The sequence below is a fragment of the Serinus canaria genome, chromosome 26 (genome assembly GCF_022539315.1).
Source record: "Serinus canaria isolate serCan28SL12 chromosome 26, serCan2020, whole genome shotgun sequence".
In the NCBI taxonomy this organism is placed as follows: Eukaryota; Metazoa; Chordata; class Aves; order Passeriformes; family Fringillidae; genus Serinus; species Serinus canaria.
Window position 1 is genome coordinate 6,299,141 of NC_066339.1, and position 20,775 is coordinate 6,319,915.

General features: G+C 57.5%; 2 protein-coding genes across 3 annotated transcripts; both read right to left on the reverse strand.

The window, feature by feature from the left end:
* Nucleotides 1-37: 37 nt before the first annotated feature.
* RHOC (ras homolog family member C) lies at nt 38-8,583 on the reverse strand. 2 transcript variants are annotated; one of them, XM_009098313.4, is made up of 6 exons: nt 8,492-8,583; nt 6,984-7,249; nt 1,681-1,838; nt 1,308-1,428; nt 931-1,061; nt 38-801 (listed from the first exon to the last, which is right to left on the reverse strand). In XM_009098313.4, exons 2-6 carry the CDS (start codon nt 7,003-7,005, stop codon nt 628-630), a joined length of 606 nt encoding a protein of 201 aa, XP_009096561.1. In that variant the 5' UTR covers nt 7,006-7,249; nt 8,492-8,583; the 3' UTR covers nt 38-627. The 2 variants fall into 2 exon arrangements, with proteins under 2 accessions (XP_009096561.1, XP_018778900.1); XM_018923355.3 differs by having other exon boundaries at nt 7,177-7,249; nt 8,492-8,577.
* A 1,503-nt stretch (nt 8,584-10,086) lies between these two features.
* Nucleotides 10,087-18,512, reverse strand: PPM1J (protein phosphatase, Mg2+/Mn2+ dependent 1J). Its single transcript, XM_009098381.4, has 10 exons — nt 18,256-18,512; nt 16,907-17,033; nt 16,135-16,458; nt 15,560-15,672; nt 13,923-14,007; nt 12,535-12,653; nt 12,303-12,366; nt 12,028-12,135; nt 11,725-11,876; nt 10,087-11,484 (listed from the first exon to the last, which is right to left on the reverse strand). The coding sequence occupies exons 1-10, from the start codon at nt 18,510-18,512 to the stop codon at nt 11,337-11,339; spliced, it is 1,497 nt and encodes a 498-aa protein (XP_009096629.3). The 3' UTR covers nt 10,087-11,336.
* Between the last annotated feature and the right edge of the window lie 2,263 nt (nt 18,513-20,775).

The window sequence follows — 20,775 nt, forward strand, 5'->3', positions numbered from 1 at the left end:
CACAAAGGAGAGCCAGAAGAACACCACACACGCAAAGTTACAATTACTAAAATACCAGTGTGCATTTATTCTCCCAATTATGCAGTGGGTTTAGTGCTGCCAAGCCCACGGCCGAGGCAGACTCAAAGGCGGCGATGCCGGCAGAGCTGGGCACACGTCCCGGGAGGAGAGCTGCTGGCAGCAGCTGAGCCCAGCTCTGCTCAGACAGGGCTGAAACTGCCCGGGCAAGTCTGCAACACTGCTGAGCGCTGCCTGCACGGCCAGGGAGAGCGGGCACAGCACACCCAGGGCCTGGCACACCCCCCACATGAGCTGTGACCCGCACCTCCTGCTTCTGTGGCACTGCCCAGAGCTGGGGAAAGAGAGGGAACCCTGCAGCAATGCCCGTGGGAAAGGCAAAACCAGGGAGCTCAGTACAAAACGGGGCGACACGGGGAGCAACACGAGCACCCGGCCCACGGAGAGCAGCAGGTGCTGAAGGCACTGGCCCCTCATGGCCCTGGAATGTCGCAGGGACACCCTGTGAGCCCGGCTGGCAGCTCTGGTGCAAAGGGTTCGGGGCAGGTAGTGGCACCACGAGGTGCTGCCGGGGCTGTGTGCCAGCAGTGCCCCTGGGCAGGGGGCTGCTCACAGCAGCGGGCAGGCTCTGCGCTTCTTGTTCTTGCGCACCTGCAGGCCAGCCCGGGTGGCCATCTCAAACACCTCCCGCACCCCTTCCTTCGTCTTGGCCGAGCACTCGAGGTAGCCAAAGGCGTTGATCCTGTTGGCCATGTCCCTCCCCTCCTCTGGCTTCACCGGCTCCTAGGAAGCAGTAAAAACGGGATTTGGAAACATTGCCAGAACACAACAGCAACTGCCCTTAGGGCGTGCAGCCCTTCCAGCCAGGATCTGGTGTGGCTTGCTGGCTGGGGGACCTGGGGCTGTCCCCACCTGCTTCATCTTGGCCAGCTCCCGGCGCGTGTGCTCGTCGTTGCGCAGGTCCTTCTTGTTCCCCACCAGGATGATGGGCACGTTGGGGCAGAAGTGCTTCACCTCAGGTGTCCACTTCTCAGGGATGTTCTCTACAACAGGCACACGTGGAATCCTGTGAGCCGAGGGGCTGCTGCCCCACAGCCTCCTCACAGAAACCAGCCCCAAGCTTTTCCTGTCGGAGCAGGGAGAGCTCACCCCACAGAGCCCCCCTCTCCCACCACCTCTGCCCAGTCAGCAAGCTGCCAGCATTTCCCTGAAGGGCACACGAGGTCGGGGGATGAAGGGAAGGCTCTGGCATCCTCGAGGGGCAGCTTGTGGGACCCCCAGGTCCCTACCGAGGCTATCCGGGCTGTCGATGGAGAAGCACATGAGGATGACGTCTGTGTCCGGGTACGAGAGGGGCCGCAGCCTGTCATAGTCCTCCTGTCCTGCCGTGTCCCACAGCGCCAGCTCAACCTGAGAGGGGACAAGGACATGGCTCAATGGCTCTGCAGGCCACGAGTGACAGATTTATCTTCCTCAGGTATAGCTGTGCTCTTCCTCAAGCTGGGACAGGCTCAGGGTGACCCAGAAATGCCGGAGCCACGGGCTCCCCTGTGCGCTGCAGGTGCATCCGAGCACACAGAGCAATCCCAGCAGCAGCACTGGGCAGTGACACTGCCAGCACGGGACACGGAGCAAGAGGACAGGAATGGCAACAGCCCTTACCTGCTTGCCATCCACCTCTATGTCAGCAATGTAGTTCTCAAACACCGTGGGCACGTAGACCTCGGGGAACTGGTCTTTGCTGAACACGATCAGCAGACATGTCTTCCCACAGGCACCATCTCCCACGATCACCAGCTTCTTCCTGATGGCTGCCATCGCTGTGGAGACACGAGCAGGTGGGCAGGACAGAGCAGCACCGGCACTTCATGCTCCTGGTCCCCCACATTCCTGTGGACAACAGCCTGGGACATACCAGACACAAACACCTGGGCACATCCCACTGTGAGCTGCCAGTGACTGACAGGACAGAAGGTCCCAGCCCTCTGCCAGACACCCCTCCAGCTCATGGGCACCACAAGAACTGGCCTGACTGGAACCATTTACACCCAGCCCTGCTGCTGTGGCTGGGAGAGCCATCCCAGCTGTGGTCAGTGCTGGTGGCTGCACACAGGGACCTTGTGGGAGGTGACAAACCACTCTGCCTTCCCCAGACATCCAACCTTCCCTGGTTTTGCTGTGCTACCACTCAGGTAACCAGGATTTTAGACAATCTCAGAGTTCCACACACATGCTGGGTTTATTTTAAATTATAAATTCTTCAGGGCAGAAACTGTGCTTCGGATTTCACCCCAGCATGCTCACCAGACCCTAAATAATCTGATCAGCAGCTGGAACACACCAAGCCGAGCTCCTGGAGGTCTGGGCAAGCAGGACCTCTGTGCCTGGCACTGGGCTGGCCCCATCCCAGCCTGTCTGAAAAAGGAGCCTTTGCCACGGAACCGAGAGAGCCGACACTGGCACTGGCAGCGGGAGAAGCTGCCAGTCATCACTCAGCAAACAGAGCTGAAACCCCACACAAAGCAGGCAGCTTTCTGCCCCACGGGAAAAGGATGCAGTTCTGCAAGGAAAACTATGCCTTTGCCTCTCTCACTTTCAAAAGGGGTTTACAGCTGAGCCTGGGAACCAGCCAGGACAATGCCACAAAATGCCTGGCACAGCATTTGAATGAGGCATGAGAAAATCAGCCATAGTGGGATCACATCCCTCCCCAGCCTTGTGACCAAACTCTCTTTTCCATGCCCAGATTCCCAGCCCAAAGAGCCTGTCCTACTCCTCACACGCCTCAGCACACCACCAGCTCCCTGTCCCTGCAGAGATCCTGGGAATGACGCAGGTTGACATGTCAGGGTTTAACCCCTGAAAATTCACACTGCTCTGGGGGAAATCACAGGTGACCAAGAAACCTCTCCTGGAGGCAGGGATGTTCCATGCTTTCCCCCTCAGCCCTATCCCTCTCCAAACCCTCTGCCCAGGCAGCAGGGTGGGAAGGAGCCATTCATGCTGGGAGCACACAGCTCCAAGGAAAGAACCCCGTGGGAAGGACACACACACACATCAATGTTGAGGCATTGAGCTGCAAGCCCTGGGAGTGCATCATACTGGGATCACTCCAGGATCACTAGGATCATCTTAGGAAGGCCAAGAACATCACAAGCCTGGCCTTTAACCTGGGCTCTCATACTGAGCCTTAACATAGGCCAGGAATTGTCTCTGCCCCAGTGATCCCACCCTCACCCTGTGCCAGAAGAGGGAGGAAAAGAGTAAAGCAGGAGTCTGGCTGCATCATAATTAGCTGCAAGTGAAGGATTAAGAACGAGCCTGAATGGCTGACTGGCATTCCACAGGCAGGCTGCAGACCTGCTTGTCTCACCCATGTGCCTGGCAGGTCACCCCTGTCACACAAAGCCCAGGAAACCACCCCAGTTTCACAACTCACACTGTCCAATGGTTTGGGCAAAAGACAGAGAGTTTTCACCCATCCCCAGACCAGACCTGGCTTTAGCCATGGAGCTTTGTAGGTTCCAAGCATTCTGGCTCACAAACTGAGGCAGGAATGGTTCATGGCTGCTGAGTGCTCTGGAGCTGTTAATAAAAATAGAAAGCTGGCACTTGTAAGGTGAGGAGAGTGAGAATCAAGGGCTGCATCCAGGAGATGGGACATTCCTCAGCTGGGATCCTTGGTGTCAGGCACACCTCCCAGTGGAACAGCTGGAAGTGAGACCTTCCCAGTCTACAGGAAGGTGAGCACATTTGTGCAACACTGAAGTCAGAGAAGAAAAGAAAAAGGTGTGCCAAAGGGTCCCTTTTAGGAACCTTTTAGGCACTTTTTTAGGGAGGCAAGTACTGAGCATGGGGGGGAAAACAGCTCCTGTCCCTATTCCTCATGCCCTGCTGCTCCTGCCTGCCCAGCTGGGCCAGGCAAACCCACAGTCCCACAGAATCATTAAGGCTGGAAAAGACCCCCAAGATGTACAAGTGCAACCCTTGTTGCAAACCATCCTTCTTGTCTGACCAAAGGCTCGTCCTCTCTCCAGCAGCATGTCCACGGCAAAGAAAACAGAGAGCTCAGGGAGAAAAAAGCCTGTTCACTTGGACACAAACTTCTTTGCCCACAGCAAAACATGATATGCTGCTTTGTGACTCCCTATCTCCAAGAGGAAAGGCAGTTTGGGCCGTGCCAGTATCTGACCCACAGCACAGGCAGCTGACAACTTCTGCAGCGTGAGGAGCAGGAGATGCCCAAGGACACAAACAGCCAGAAGGACACCAGGATCTGTCTGTGCCCAGTGTGCAGGCACTGGATTGGAACCAAAGCCAGCCAGAGGGGCACTGCTCCTGCCCCAGTGCTGCCCTGAGAGGGGGACAGCAGCTGCCCCAAGCTGAGCACAGCCCCACACCCAGGGCTCCTTCCCACGGCTCCCGCGTCCTGCCCCGGCACGGTGCCCAGCGGTGACTCAGAGGGCAGAGGCACTGTCCCCACCCAAAATCTCAGCACAATTCATTCCATTACTCAGGAGAGCCATCCAGAAATAGCCCATTACTAATCCAGAGCTGGTGTGTAAAGGCGAGCAGGGCAAGGAGGCTGGAAGAGCTGTGAGCCTGAGGGGTCGGCTGGGTGCCCCAGTCCTGCCCTGGACCCAGCAGCTGGCACAGCACCAGTACCAGACAGCAGCAGCTCTCTGTTCCAGGAGAGATGAGCTCCTTTGCCAGGGGATGCTCTTGTTGCTCAGCAGGATGAGGCCAGACCCTGGGATGAGGATTCTGTTTGCACTGTTGCCAGATTATGAGCAGATAAAAAGAGTGGAAAACATGAAGACAATTTCATGAAGACAAGCAGGACAGTCCCAAGTACAAATGCAGGAGAATTAGGTGGGAGCAGCCATGAGAGGAAGGACTTGGGGGTGCTGGTGGACGAGAAGCCCAACATGACACTGCAGCATTCACTGGCAGCCCAGAAATGCCCCCGTGTGCAGGGCTGATCCCCCAGCGTGGGCAGCAAGGGAGGGGGGAATTCTGCCCCTCTGCCCCACTCAGGTGAGACCCCACCTGCAGAGCTGGGGCCCCCAACACAGGGAGAACACAGAGCTGCTGGAGTGAGGCCATGGAGCTGGAGCCCCTCTGCTCTGGAGCCGGCCTGGGAGAGCTGGGGCTGTTCAGACTGGAGAAGAGAAGGCTCTGGGGAGACCTCAGACCCACTTCCAGGAGAAATTATTCCCTGAGAGGATGGTGAGGCCCTGGTACAGTCTGCCAAGAGCAGCTGTGGCTGCCCGATCTTTGGAAGTGTCCAAGGCCAGGTTGGCTGGGGCTTGGAGCAGCCTGGGACAGTGGAAGGTGTCCCTGCCATGGCAGGGGGTGAAACAAGAGCTTTCCCAAACCATTCTGGGATTCTGTCATAATCTGAGGACAGCTTTACTACAACTGCCATCAGGCCAAAGGATTGAAAGCACACGGTCATCCACAACAGACATGGAAACTGAGATTTTAAAGTCTGTGAAGTGCCAAGCACCCCAAAATACAGCCAGCACTGCCCAACCACACTGGCAATCCCCACTGGCATCTCCTGGGTGTGAGCAGCACTTGCAGGGCCCAGCTGGAGATGCCTCCTGCTCATCCATGGAGAAAACAAACGGGAGCAGCAGCCGTGTGCCAGCACTTCCCACTGCCAAACCCCACAGGGCTCCCGTGCCCACCCCTGCACCTGCTGCTGCAGCCAGGCTGGGCCCCCATGGGGACAGCTGTGGGTTTAATCTGTGCCACCACTGCCAGCACCAGCCAAATCCTGAGCAGCCATCTCCTTCAGCTCACCAAAAAGCTGCAACATGACCCCAGATTGCTCTGTTCTACTTTGCAAGCAATTATTCTAAAGCCATCACCATAAAATCAGTCAGGCTCCAGGGCAGCCCTTGTGTTGCTGGTCTCTCCCAGCGTTGTGCCTCAAAATGTGCAGTTCCTGCTGAGCAGGATACAGGGAATTCCTCTGGCAGCAGGATGTGTCCATCATCCAGTGTCTGCTATGGGGACTCAGGAATAGCAGAGAAAGATGTTAATGCTTTGAAGGCTCCAACCAGGGACAGAAATCTTTCAATGAACCTCCTTGGCCAGACTCGACTTCCAAGAGGTAACAGAGGGGTTTTGTTCTAAAGCAGAAATTCCCAAGCGCTGCCTCCAGCCCCACCCTGGTCAGACCGGTCACACCAGGGATCACAGCCCTGGCCAGAGGCACAGCTCTGAATTCTGGGCAGGGCTGGGGGGAGAGAGCTGTGCTGGGAGCAGCCCCTTGGCAGGGACACCCCCACAGGGATACCCCCCGTGCTGTGGGGCAGTTCCACTGCAGAAATGGTTTTAGCAGTTTGGACTCACTGGTACAATGATAAAACAAGTAAACTTCCAAATTAAAGCCCCACAGGAATGCCCACAGTGGGGAACTTCATTTGCTGAGACACCTAAGCCATGGCCAAGGCAGTACAGGACTAGTGTCCCAGCCACAGCTGCAAGCACCAGAGGGACTCTTACTACAGAATCATAGAATCATTAGGGCTGAATGGCAGAAAAAAATTCCAAAAAGGGCTGGAAGCAAACAGTGATGCTAAGGGGAAGTGCAATGGGCAGGGCAGAGCATGGGCTCCTGGATATAGACCTGCTACATCCAAACAAGTGATTGTCAAAACGGGAGCTCGAGCTCAACCCAGTGCTCAAGTTCAGACCTTACCCATTTTTTGGACATATTATCTGGGCACAGCCAGGCAGGCTGGGCTTAACACACACTCCAGTGGCAAAGGGCAGCTGTCCAGACCCAGACCCGGAGCAGAGTGTCCAGGCTGGTTCATTTTCACTGCTAAATCCCACAAAAAACATCCACAAGCAAAACAGAGAAAGGAACTTGGAACAGAAGAATTTGAAAGCCTAAACAAAGCTCAAACCACAAGTGCTTGAGCATTGAGGGAAAAGCTGCCTGCCCTTACCTCCTTTTCCAAAGGACATCATGCCATGTTCTTATTTTACCTCCTGCAGTAGTGACAGCCTTCCCAGCCTCACGGTAGCCAAGTGTCTTGCTGAAAGCTCCAAATAACACGCCACAATCTCAGCAGATGCCTGAACTTGGGCAACGCCTGCCTGCCCCAGCGCCGATCAACATTTGCTAATACAACTCCTTACTTTTCATGTCAATACGCCTCTCCAGTGCAAACAGCCAGGTGGGAGCTGAGCCTGGGAAAACGCTCCTGATAACCTGTTGGAAGACAGTGACTTGGCTTATTTTCCACTTACACGTTTCCCTGGAGAAGCTGTAGCTGTCAGGAGCCTGGATGCAAGGGATAGTCCACAAAATCTCATGCAGTCTCTACCTGAGCTGAGGAGGAGGAGCTGGACATAAACTGAAATTGTTTGGACACCAAAAGCACTTGGCAAAATAGAAACAAAATGCAACTGGTCCCCATGACGCATAGCCAGCCAATCCTCCAGTCTCCAGTTTCCCCTGGAATCCTTTGCCAGGGATGTCAGCCAGGGGGGCTCAGCCAGGCCCCTGCTCCCAGCCCCCAGGAGGATGCAGCCCAGGGATCACATCCCGCTCTCCCGGGCTGTTGAGAGGCTGGGCTGGGTTTAGGGAGGCTGGCGGCCACTGGGAGCCACTGGGAGCCTTGGCTGCCAGACTGCTAGCACTGGAAAAGGCCACGCAGTCATGCTTTTGGAATGCTCCCCTGCTCCTAAGACATTACACAATTATTTCCCCTCCCCACAAACCCCCCTAATATAAATGTTTAAGAATGAGCTCAGCAGCAAGGAAAGGGAACTTTTTTCCCTCTTTCTGAAGAAAACAGAGCGGCCACTCCATGGGCAAGGCTGTACACGGGGACCCTGCTGGAGTGGGGGTCGTGGGGAGGGATGTGGGATGGGGCAGCAGCCCCCAGGCTCTCACCCCAGGTCAGACACTGCCTGGGAGACAACTGCAAGCTGGAACCCACAGCCCAAGGCCACCCTCAAGGAATGACAACCTGCACTGACTGAGGCGCAGCTGACCCATCCCTCACCGCACCCAGGGACCCCGACCCCAGCCTAGGCACACCCACCCCACCCTGTCCCGCTGCACCCCACCCAGCAGCTCTGCAGGGCCACCCACCCCCTGCCCCATTGCCCCACCCCTGCACTGACCCTCCCTTTGAGCCCACAGCTTACCAGAATCAGTGGCCCCACATCCCACTGGTAACCCCAGATCTCAATCCCTCCAAACCCTGCGAGTAAACCCTGATCCCAGCTCCCCCGGGCCCCAGCGGTAACCACAAAGCCCTGCTTCTCCAGCCTCCACCAGTGACTCAGACCCCACCTCAACCGGTAATAATGCAGAGCTCCGTTCCCCCAGCTCCCCGCTCCGGCCCCACTCCGCACCAGCACCCAGCACCCCACCAGTATCCCCCCTCCCCAGCCCCGAGCCCCCAGCAGCCCCGGCCGCGCTCGGCTCCCCCAGACCCCGCACCTCTCTCCGCCGCTGCCCCGTCCCGCTCCGGCTCCGGCTCCGCTCCCGGCCGCGCCGCGCGGCTCCGGGCACCGCCCCGTCCGGGGCCGCCCGCCGAGGGCGGAGCGGCGGAGCGGGGCCGTGCCGAGCCGTGCGGGGCCGTGCCGAGCCGTGCGGGGCCGAGCCGAGCCGTGCGGGGCCGAGCCGAGCCGAGCCGAGCGGAGCCGAGCCGAGCCCAGCCCTTTCCAGCGCTGCCCCCGCCCGGCTCCGGCACACCCGGAGCCCCCCGGTGTTTCCCCCCGAGTCCCTGAGCGCCCCGGGGGCGTTTTACCGGTTCAGGTTCCCGGGGCCAAGTGGGGAGGGGGCGAGCCCAGCTGCCGGAGGGGCTGAGCTGCTGCCCTCAACCCCTCGTGCCAGGTAAGGCCGGCAGCAAAGCCCGCTGCCCACTACGACAGACACAGGTGGCCGAGGGACACGCCTGGTCCCCAGGGTCCCCTCCCAGGGCACTGGCAGAGCGGGGCTGTGGTCGGCTGTGCCCCGCATTAAGGTGACCCCGGTGCCCCTGGTGGGCTGCGGGAGGGAGACCCGGCGGCTGCTGCCCCTGACATCCGCTGCAGGGCAGAGCTCCCGTCCCTCCGCCAGGGAAAGGCAGCCCCAGGAACCTGGCCCAGACCCAGGCTCATAAACCGCTGCTATTTTAAGGGCTTGCAGACTATTTTTCTTCATTTATCAAGCCCCAGGCCAGGAGTTGGTTCCAAAGGAAATGTTTCCTTAGTAAAAAAGGGAACCACAGAGGAGGCTTTAAATGCAGCAGCCACTGCCTCCTGGTCTTATCCAACAGCCGGGCAGTGACCTGGAAAAGCAGAGCCAGTTCTCAGCCACCAGCATGAAAATGAATGTGCCATGGGAACAGGGCTGTGCAAACAAGTGTGAAGAGAGCATCGGGAGTATCAGGGGTACCAGCTGGCCGTCGGAGGGACGTGGGGATGTTTCCAGCAGGCAGTCCACCCTCGAGGCAGAAGCAGCTGCTGCTTGAGTGCCTGAACTCCCGGGGAGGGACAGTCACGTTCCTCAGCGCCACAGCCTGCCCCACTGCCTCCCCCGCAGCCAGGAAAACCATTGGCCTTTTCTCCCTCCCATTCGGTGTGTGGTGCTCCTGTTCCCGCCGGACTGGCCATTCTGCTGCCTCCCAGCCAGGGCTCCAGGTCCCCCTGAGCACCGTGCTGAGACTGCCAGCACACCACGGCTCCCACTGCCCGCTGGATGGGCACCGCGTGGGCTCGGAGCAGTGCCAAGGGCAGATGGACAGCAGCACACATGGCTCTGCCTGTTTGCCTGCCTACATAAATTAGTCAGAGCTAATTGGCTTTTCGGTAAGTCGTCTTTGCAGGAGCTCTGCAAAGAGAGACTTGGAAGTAGGACTGCGAGTGGCAAAATCTTTATTTAAACACACAGTGCTCCACAAGGACAGGCTCCCGGCCCCAGCACCACTCCCTTCAGCATGGGTGCCAACAGGTTCTAATCTGCTGCGTAATTTTCACTTTCCATTGTGTGCACCCAGTTTATTTACATCTCGCTGGTTGCAGGCCACAAACAACCTTCACTAGAGGTGACATTTGACAAGAGCTGGCTGCACCTGGTGACAGGATGGTGCCACAGAGCCTTTCCCAAACAAGGGACCATGGTCCAGCTCTCCCCATTGCCACACTGCCAGGATGGGACAATCCCTCTCTGGGATGTTCAGGACTCTGCAGAGGTCTGGGAAATGGATGCTCCAGGTTAGAGATGTGTGTGATGCAAAAGTCCAGTGCAGAGATCAACTGCTCAGCTCCCCTCTGCGCCAGTTCTGAGACCATCGAGGAAAACATGGGCGCTGTCTTTTCCTGCCCTGGTCACACCAAGCTGCTTTTACTGTGGGTTCCCAGCCCTGGGCTAAGCAGATCCAGTGCAGTTAAGCTGTTAAGCTCACCTGAATAGGGCTGCTCTGTGCGAGGCTGCTAACTCAGAACCACTCCAAAATACAGACATACATTCATAGACTCCCCACACCCAGAAAGGATTTAGACCTTTTCCAGCTCAGCTCTGCAGTTAACAAACAATTGGCTCCAGAAGCACTGCAGTGACCCCAGGCATGAGAGAACAGGGGTAGAACCTGTGGCACAGACAGTGCTGGTGCAGTTGCTTATCCCTGCTCAGGGCTCGGGGTGCACGGCAGACTTTGGTCGCTGCTCCAATCTCCCAGCCTGGAGACTGAGGCAAAGTCCATGACAGAATGAAGGTGTGAGGGGCTGAAAATTGGGAGCACAAGGCTGGGATGGCCATTGTGGGGCCACACCTGGACTTGTGTTAGGTTTAGCACTGCCCAGCTGCCTGTGGGGCTTTACTCCCAGTCACATCCTATCTGAGCCCCGGCTCCCACCTCCAACAGCAGCTTCAGTGTCACTGGCCAAAGCATCCCAGGGCAGGAGACAGGGGGTGACTGTAGCAGGTATGAGTGCCCCAGCAGGCCCATGGCTGTCACACAGGGCTGCAGCCAGCACAGCCATGGCAAGAGGCAAAGGACATGCTGAGGAGCCAAGGAGCCTTCAGGCTTTTCAGAGCATTGAGAAAGTAGCAGCATAAGAACATCCCTCAACCCCAGTGGTCACACTCTATCCAAGGCCTCTCCATCTCCACCTGGACTGGGGTCCAAGCACATGGAGGGGGATGCTCTGGACAGGAGCACTGACTGAGGCTCCAGGTTTCTTGCTCTTCTTGCAGTTGGCTCAAAAAACGAGTGCTTAGAGGAGGTTGGCCCTGAGCCTCAGTGTCCCACTGCACAGTGTCTCCATCCAGGCAAGGTGAGCTACCCCAGGCTCATTCAGCATCACGTGTAGTTGCCAGGGCCACCCAGGGGGATCACAAAAACAGAGATGTCATCACCAGAGCCCAGCTTGTCATTGGCCAGCCGCCAGCCACGCTCCTTCAGCACCCCCCGTGAGCGCACCACCAGCTCCTGGGCCACCATGGTGTACCTGGAGGCACAGCACAGCACGGCTCAGCAGTGACCCCAGACCCCTGATGCAGCATCCTGGCAAGGAGGGAGAAGCTGGAGCAGCTAGAGCTGCAGGAAAGGGTCCCTTGGAGAGATCCAGGCTCAGATATGCACATCGAGGGGAGCAATGCACTCTGTGTGGCCACTGCTGCAAGGAGCCAGGCCAGGGGAGGTGGTGGAGTGCACGACATGCCCGTCCCCCTGCCCACCTGCAGCTCACCTGCATGGGTCGTTGGGCTCATAGCTGGTCAGCACCTCCATCACCACACCAGCCACCTCCTTGTCATTGGTGACATCCCAGAGCCCGTCGGTGCCCAGCACCAGGACATCGTCAGGGCAGTGCTCGTACTGCGTGAGGTCATAAACCCTGACCTGGCAGGCAACAGGGCAGGACACAAGGGTGAGAGGCAGAGGGGCAGAGGAGGCTCCTGCTGCCCTGGACGTGTCGTGGATCTGGGCCTGCCAAGTGGCTCTGGCCATTGCAGGGGCCCCTGGGTGAGAAGCTGCTGGCAGCCAGGCTTACCTCTGGGAAGCAGGACAGGAAAGGCTTGATGTGGATGTTGGAGCTGAACACCTTGAGGTCGTGGTCTCCCAGGCCTCTTGTGACTCCAATCGTGGCCATCATCCGAGCCTGGAGAATGGTGGAATCAAAAGAGCACTTGAAGCAGCTTTATCTCCAGTTCCATTCCCAGTGGAGAATCGGTGATGATAGCACTACCAAAAATGGGCTGAAATCCCCCAAAACAGTGAGAGCAGACAGGAAACAACCCCTGTTAAGCTTCTGCCACAGTACTTTACCTTTTTGCCTTCCCCAAAGATAAGTGGAAACTTTAGGTCATCCTCTTCTATCTTTTTGTAAGCCCTGGTTAAAATAAGAGACGAGGTGTCAGCAGGTGAAGCTTCCAGCACCTCCTCTGACCACCTGGAACCTGGGTACCCAGTGTGGCAGAGCCCCCGCCCATGGGATGGGATGCCAGAGATGAGCAGCCACCACAGCAGGACCCCAGTGCCACTGGTGGGTTGGGGTTACCAGCCATTCATGTTCTGGTCCCTGTAGAGCATCTTCTTCCCCAGCTCCTTGGGCTGGATCCTGCGGGGAAACTCCAGGTGCGTGAACTCCTTCCCCAGCAGCTCGGGCCTCAGCAGTGCCTGCAGGAAGGAGTGTTGGCTCAGCCACAGGGCTGGGAGAGCAGGATCTGTGGATCCAGCGCTGCCACATCAGGATCCACCATCCACTGGTGGGATAACGTCTGCTGCTCTGGAGCCACCTGAACGGGTGCTGGTAAAGCAGCTTCAAACCACCCACCTGTGCTAAGCCAGAGGGGAAACTGGAGCTGAGGACAGCCATGCCAGCACTCAGCAAGAAGGTAAAGCTTTTGCATAGAGAGTTTTGGGAAATAAAGGTCTCCAAATTCCAGGAGAAGATGGAATTTTCCCAGAAGGAGTCCGCTGCAAACCTTCCAGGATCCCCGGCTCAGTGCAGGGCATGGCACTCACCCCAGGAAAAGAGTGGTGGGTCTTTTCTGAAACAGAGTCCCAGCTGTGACCATGACAAGGGACAAGCAGCAGCACAGAGCCCTACCCAGGGCAGCCCCGAGCCCTCACGGAGCACAGTGTGGAGGGGACCAGGAACAGGGAGTGCTGGAAAATGCCAAAGGGGAAAGAAAAGCAGGAAGAGAAGAGGAGATCCCTTGGGAAAATGGGATGGCAGGGGGTTGGGGCAGAGGCACAGAGACCCCCAGCCCACTCTGGGGGAGCCCTGACCACAGCCTCAGCATCACCAGCAGAGCAGCCTGTGCCTGTCCCCAGGCTGTGCCCGGCCCCTTGCAGCCAGCTGGGGAGGATTCTGATCACAGCAGTTCCCTCCTCTTGGTCATTCAAAAATAGATTCCAGAAAAAACACCTCAGTGTTTTTCCAAGTACATTGCAAGCCAGGAAATTTCACCCAGCAAGACCTTCTTCTCCAACATAAACTCCTCCTCCCCTGTGCTGCCCTCAGAGAGGTCTTTATAACCTTAGAGTCTCTCTGGGTGGCATCAGGGGGTTCATCCAGGAGAGGGACAGGGAGCTTTCAGGGCCAAAGACAGAAACCCGCTGGCACACATCAGCTGTGAGTCTCCAGGGAGCAGCCAGGGAAGAAAGTAGGACTGAGCAGGAGCACTGCAGCTCCTCTGACACAGCAAACCAGGGCTCTGCCAGCCAAAGATGCCCCCATGCCAGCTCCCTGCATCCCAGGGCCTCTTCCCATCCCAGGAAGCAGTCTGGGATGGACAAGTGCCAGCAGCAGGTCCCAGCCATGGGGCTGCCCTCGGGTGCAGAACCCCACCATGGCAGCAGTCCAGCAGGCAGCACAGGGCACTGGGAAGAGGCCAGGAGGTGTTTCAGCAGGAATGAGGTTAGAAGAAAGGTCTTTCTTACTAAAAACTGCAGCCTCTGCCTCTCTGTCTCTGGAGTAAACTCCCTGGACATTGGAATGATTTCCCCATTACGGATGATAATGGCCCTGCAATGAAACATGGAAGGATGAGATTAGAGAGAAGGAGACTTGGTGGAGGAGCTGAGCCTGGCGCTCCAGGGCTGATTCCCAGGAGTGGTGCAACCCCTTCCCCTCTGCTGCTCCCCCTATTCCCAGCCTGAGGTGGGGGCTGCTTCCTGGAGTCACTGTTCCCCCTGGGCAGGGCATGGCATCTCTCCCTCCTGCAGGAGAGGGGCAAGGAGGAAGGGGAAATGGAGAGAAACATGAGGCAGAGGGGAATGAAGCAGACCAAATTAAAGGACAGAATATCGTTAGAAAAGGAGCAGCACAAAGGCTCCCTTTGGAGGGGAGCTGCACACAGCAGGGGCAGAAATTGCCTGTGGCAGGAGACAGGCACATGTGCCCAACCCTCACCAGCACTGTCACTTGCTGCTGGGTCTGCTCGTGCAGTTTAATGTCTCAAGAAAACATAAAGGTCTGATTATGTGATGTCTCTGGATGTCATGGTAGGCCCAAGGACCTCCAGCACTGGTGGCTGTGAGTCTCCTCCAGTGATGTAAGGCCAGGCTGGGCTCTGGCAGTGTCTGATGCCTGAGAAGGCAGCACAGGCTGTTACCCAGAGGCACGGTTACAACCCCAGCACTGTGCATGCTGACATCCTGCAGCCTGGGTGCTGCTGCCGTGGAGAGGGACCTGCACCCAGAACAAGGGAACTCCTCCTTCTCTGTCCCAGAGCTGGAAGCACATCCAGCCTCAGAAAATTGACCAGAGCCTGTATTTGCTGGTCTGACATTGCTGAGGACAAGGTAACCTACAGTAAATACCCAGAGGAGCTGTAGCTGCCCCATTTTTGGAAACGTTCAATGCCAGGTCAGACAGGGCTTGGGACAACCTGGTCTAGTGGAAAGTGTCTGCAAATGGCAGGGGGTAGAACAAGATGAACTTTAAGGTCCTTTCCTACCCAAACCATTCTTTGATCCAGTGATAAATACAGGGCAGTTCAAACCAGCTTCACCTGCAGTGTCACCTTTAGTGTCAGGTGGACCTGCCCTTCTGCCATTGCTTGGGGCTGTGGGCACACTCTGCAGTTACAGTAGCCCACCCCTGGAAATACACACAGCAACTGAAGCTCTCGGGCTCCAGGCTCCTGCTGCACACAGATTGTGTCCTTCTCCTGAAACAGGTCACTGGTATGAAGTGTACTCTAAAATGAAAGCTTTGCTGAGTGCAGTTTTCACTCTCCAGCCTGCAGCCCAGGCCAGTGCCAGCAGCAGGGGCCAGGGTGTCCAGAGCCATCTGCGTAGCAGAGAGGATGTGATTAGGAAAGAAGGGAGCACATCCCAGATTTTGGGAGGTAATTCTGCAGCTCTACAGCAAACACAGAGATCACAGCAGAGCACATTGTCCCCGGGGCATGGAGCAGGCAGGGGATGACTCTTCCCAGTTCTGCCACCTCCACCCTCCCCTAAAAGGGATGGAGCTGGGTGTTCCTCACCAGCCATCCCTCTGGCACCACCCCACTCTCCTGGGGTGTCCCCAGTCCCTGAGCAAAGCTGAGGGCTGCCCTGGGGGGCTGTACCTGCTGTCCCCAGCGTTGGCCACGTAGAACTTGCCCATGAGGTAGATGGCAGCCAGGGCACAGCACCCCCCAGGCAGGTGCAGGGACGCCCGCTCCCGCTCGATCTGCTCGTCCTGGGGAGACAGAGAGGCTGCAGGGTAGGGGGCAGCCCCAGAAAGCACCTGGCTGCTCCAGGTGGGAAGCAGTGACCAGCAAGGGCACCTTTCCCCACACTGCCGTGGAGTGGCTGTAGGGCCTGAGGGGCCAGGGGTCTTGTGGGGCAGCCAGGGATGTGGCTTCACCGGGGCAGGAAAGAGCAAGACAGGAGGGGAGCAGCTGGGCCTCCTGGGACAAAGTGTAGTGGAGCCTTCTGCACCACACAGGCCTGGAGCCCAAAGCCTCTACATTCTGAAAGCTCAAAATGCAGAGTATCACAGAGCCCTCTCTGAGACCACCATGCTTGGAGCCCTCCCTGCAGTCCCCTCCTTGCTGCAGAGCTGCCTTTTACCAGTGGGGTCAAGCTGATGCAGACACAGACAGCAAAGAGGGGCTCTCAGGGGATGCTCTGGATGATCCCACAGGCAGAGGACGCTCACCATGTGCTTGAAGGCATTCTCAATGGCACCGATCACCAGGCTCTCATGGGACACTGCTTTCTCCAGGTGAAACCGTGGCACAGCATCGTTCAGGACCTCCCCACGGTCCTCTGCATTGGACATCTGGTTTGGGTCTGCAGAACCGGCCTGTGTGTCATGTGGGAGGCAGATGGGAGGTGGGGAGGGGTCCTGCAGGATCTCCACGAGCTCCCGGAGCTGCTCACAGATGTGCAGGTGGAGCCTCTCGGATGCCATGACAGCAGCACCGCTGCCTGCGTGGCCATCAAACAACGCCCAGTAGTGGAAATAAAAACCTTTCCTGCCCTGCAGGGAGAAGAGGGAAAGCTAAATGAGCCTGCGAGGAAGCAGATGGCATGGGGAATTCAGAGCAGCTGGTGCTACCAGCTGAGGACAGTGACTCGAGTCCCACAGGTCTCAGTGCAGGCAGGAGCAATGTGAGCAGCTGACCAAGGGTGCCTGGACACAGCTGAGCCCTGGCTGGAGCCCAGCCCTGCGTCAGAACCCTCGTGCCTTCGGAGGCACCACGGTGCCAGCACAGCAGCCACCTCTGCAGCCCACCAGGGCATGTGGGCCACTGCTCTCCCTGGGCCAGCCCTGTCACAGGGCGTGGAGGATGGAGGAGCAGGCAGAGAGAAGGGCCACAAACCAAGGGAATCCCCAGTGTGCACACATTGCCGTGTGTCCCATCTCATGCCCTGCTGCTGGGCATCTTCCCTGCTGTGTCCCTGCTTGTGAACCACCAGGCTCTCACCCCATCCAGCTCCCCGCTGCCTTCCCTGGATGACAGCCAGCCCCTTGGGCTGGGCCTCTGCTCCACAAACACCACCTCACAGCACGCCTGGTCCTCATTGTGCTGGCTCTTCCCTGCATTTATCACCCTGCCAGGAGAAAGAAATGTGTAAAGACCCTTTCTTTCACATCATGTTCCATCCCACAGCACCTTTACCCCCAACCCTCCACACATGCCCCCGTGTCCCCAGAGATGCCAGGGGTGCCCTGCACAGGTGCTCCTGTCCTGTCCCAGGTGTCTCAGACCAGTTGTGTGGGTTGACCTGGGGCCAGGAGCAGCACTGAGTCCCACCCACAGCTGGGTCCAGGGAGGAGCAGTTGTCCACACACCTACCAAGGGAGGTGACCAGAAATAAACTGGGTTTGCTGAAGGTCCCTAGCACTGCCCCAGGCAGAATAATTGCCCCAAAACCTGTATCAGCCTCAGATATACATCCCCTGGGACACACAGAGAGAATCACAGCCTCACCCATGTCCCATCACCTTTTGGGGGGAGCAGGGGGCTCAGGGAAGGTGGGGAGAAGGTGATGATGATGATGAAACCAGAAGAACTTTTGCAAAAGATTCACAGTGACTTTTCCCAGCCAGTGCTGACACAGCAGATTTCAGGTCTAGATTGCAGAACCTGCTCACAGGAAGAAGCTGTAAACACAGCAGGGTGATTTTTCTTTGGGCAGACCTTCCAAGTGGTTTGCAGAAAGAACTCTTGGGGCACAGAAAAAGAGACTTTTTCCACTCTGGGTCCTCCTACCCCACTGTCTCCAGGGGAAAATCAATATCTCATAAAGCTCTCTAGGATATTGGGAAGATCAGCTGGAGGAAGGGATTGCGGGAGTGGGCTGACATCAATAAGCAGCAAAAGCCTTCAAAGTCTGACCTTCCCGCCCGCTTTCAGTTAGGGCTGAAACTCGCAGCTAGTGAAAGAAGACAATCAGGTCCTTGAAGGGGAAGTCTCAAGTAGTGTCACTCCCAAGAAATCCCCAGCTCCCTGCTCCCCACGAGTCCTGCCAGAGGCGCCGCAGCTTCCTTGCCCTCGGTACCCATCTGTGACAGCGGGTGTTGTGCAGAGAGCGCAGAAAACAAAACGTGCAGAAAAACCTGCCCCCCTCGGGGATCGGTAAGAGCTCAGCCCCTCGCTGACGCTGTCCCGTCACGGGCACCCACAGCTCCCGCTCCTCGCCGCTGCTGCTGGAAAAGGGGCAGCCGCAGCTCACCGCCCGCCGCGACCCACTTTCGTGCCCAAGGCCCCAGTGCCGAGCGGTGCCATCCCGCCCTCCCCAGGCTGCACACGCCGCTCCCGGCCCCGCTCACTCTGCGTATCCCGTGCTCCAGGGCAGGCGGCGGCGCCCGTCGCGGGGGCTCTGCACCGCCCGCCCCGTGTGGTCGTCGGCGCGGCGCAGCTCCTCGGGAGTCAGCTGGAGGAAGGCCGGCCGGCAGAAGGCGGCTGGCGGCGGCGATCCCCGAGCCCCGGCCCCGCTGCCCCGGGGTTCTGCGGGGGTCTGCGCGCCAGGCCCCGCGCCCAGCCCCGCCGCCAGCTGCGCCACGGCGGCGCGCACCCGCAGCAGCATCCCGAGCCCGACCGAGCGGAGCCAAACCGAGCCGGGCCGAGCCGAGCCCGCCGCCCCGCCCCGCCTCCCCCCCGCCGCGGTACGGGGGGGGAGCAGGCGCGGCAGCTCAGCGCCGCAGCCGGTACGCGCATCTCCCGCAGCCGGTGGGGAACGAGCCCTCCCGGGTAAAGAAACCCTGCCGTTATCCCGCAGGCGGCGGGGAACGAGCCCTCCCGGGTAATGAGACCCCGCCGTTATCCCGCAGCCGGCGGGGAACGAGCCCTCCCGGGTAATGAGACCCCGCCGTTATCCCGCAGCCGATATAGGTGGAAGTAGGGCTCTCCCGGCGAGGGACCCGGCACCCAGCCGGGAGCCCCGGGGACATGAGCCATCCCGGAGCAGAAAATGCTCTGGAAAAGTCTTTTCCCGGCTGGAGGTGGGGCTGAGAGGGGGACGGGCTGGCCCTGAGCACGCGTTTTGCCGACAGGTGAGTTTCCTAACTGGATCGCCCCAAGATTCCAGCAGAGCCACCTACTCCGGGACAACATCCCCGTCCAGGGCCAGGTGCTTTGTCACCCCTGTCGCGCTCATCAGCCCACGCGTGGCCATTCCAGGCTATTAATAACCCGCAGCCTGCGGAGGAGCGGGGACGTACCGTGAGAGGACTGAAAGCTGAACCTCTCCCTCCCTTTCACCCAGGATGCTGCGCTCCAGCGTGAGCAGGATGCGGATTTAGCTGATGCAGAACAACACTCTGGCCTCTCCCTGGCTGGGAGGGGAAGAGTGGCCAGCGTAAACATCACCGCTTGCACAGCCTGACCTTGGCACCTCCCTGCCCCCTGTGACAGCATGAAACCTGATGAAAATACACGATACTTGCCTACTGTAAAGGAAAATTGAGTCTGTTTCTTAAAATTTGTGTGCCGCAGTGCCTCAGTTTCACAGGGGAACCACTGATTCCTGTCAAGGGGCTTTTGCATTGTAATTTACAAGCAGAAGCAGAACTGAGAAGCCCTCCAGGCTTTAGCCGTCTTCAGGCAGAGATCTTCAAACTGTATCAGATTATTACGATCACAGTACAGAAGTGACTCAGTGGTACCTGTATTCCCACCTTCTAATTCCAAGATTTAAGGTCTTCAGTACACTTTAAAGCTTTTTCAGTACCCTTCAGGACCTGCTCTAGTGGGCAGCATCCCTTCCCACGGTGTGGGGTTGGTAAAGGTTATCTTTAAGGTCCCTTCTTGGGGGGTTGGAAATACCGATCTTTAAGGTCCCTTCCTAACCAACCCTTCCAGCCTGAGGCCAACACCCCTCTAGTTCCTCTCCAGCATTCATGGCTCCTCTCCTCAGCTCCTGATGCCTTCCCCTCACAGCATCCCTGTCCAGCTGCTGGTCAGCATGGGGTGCTCTTAGACATTCTAAGTGCAACATCACCGTGTTACTAAGGCGGATTCTCCAGGGACTGTGTTCCCCTGCTGTGGGACTGCCAATCTGCCCCTGCTGCTGAGTCACCAGGATGCTTTCCTTGGAAAGAAGGAATTGGCAGTCTCCAGACTGACTTCTGTGACTCTGCTCGGTATTTGTTGTTTCCATTACGTTGAGCACAGCATGGAAAGAATGGTCTAACAAATAAACACGTTCCTGCAGGAATGCTCCCTGAAACAATGCGGAATTAAGGGCTGTTTTCCAAGAAAGAGGGCTCCATTTCCCCCTATTCATCCTGCCAGACAGATCCGTGTAAAGTTTTCTCCTTATCTGCGAGGCTGATGTTCCTCTTCACAAGGTTGCCTGGCACAAGGCCTGGGGATGCAGATGTTGTAGACTGAGTCAGTCTAACGTCAATAAACAGCCACTTCAGGTGCCAGCAGCTCTGCCCTTCACTCTTCCCATCCCTCTGGGGGTCCTGCCTGGGATGCTCATGCTTTCCCTGTCTCCCCATCTCGCACAAACATACCCCTGAGCATGGGGGTGTCAGGTACTCACCTTCCCTGGACACAGCTTCAGGTGAAGCACTCCAGCATGCTGCCATGATAAACAGTGATTTAAAAATCAGTAACACAGGAATTAGCGTTAAATTATGCTATTTTAGTTAATTACTCATGCAACTGCTTAGCATCAAGAAGCCTTTCTAAGTTTTATCTTTCATCTATTTTGCTGAGCCCCAGAGGAGGTCGGATGGAGCCAAGGATATTTCTTTGTGAAAGAATGACATGTTGGGTGCATTTAAGCCAGAACAGAAGTAAATTAAACATCTAGATCATAAAAGTACTAGAGGATGTTTTAA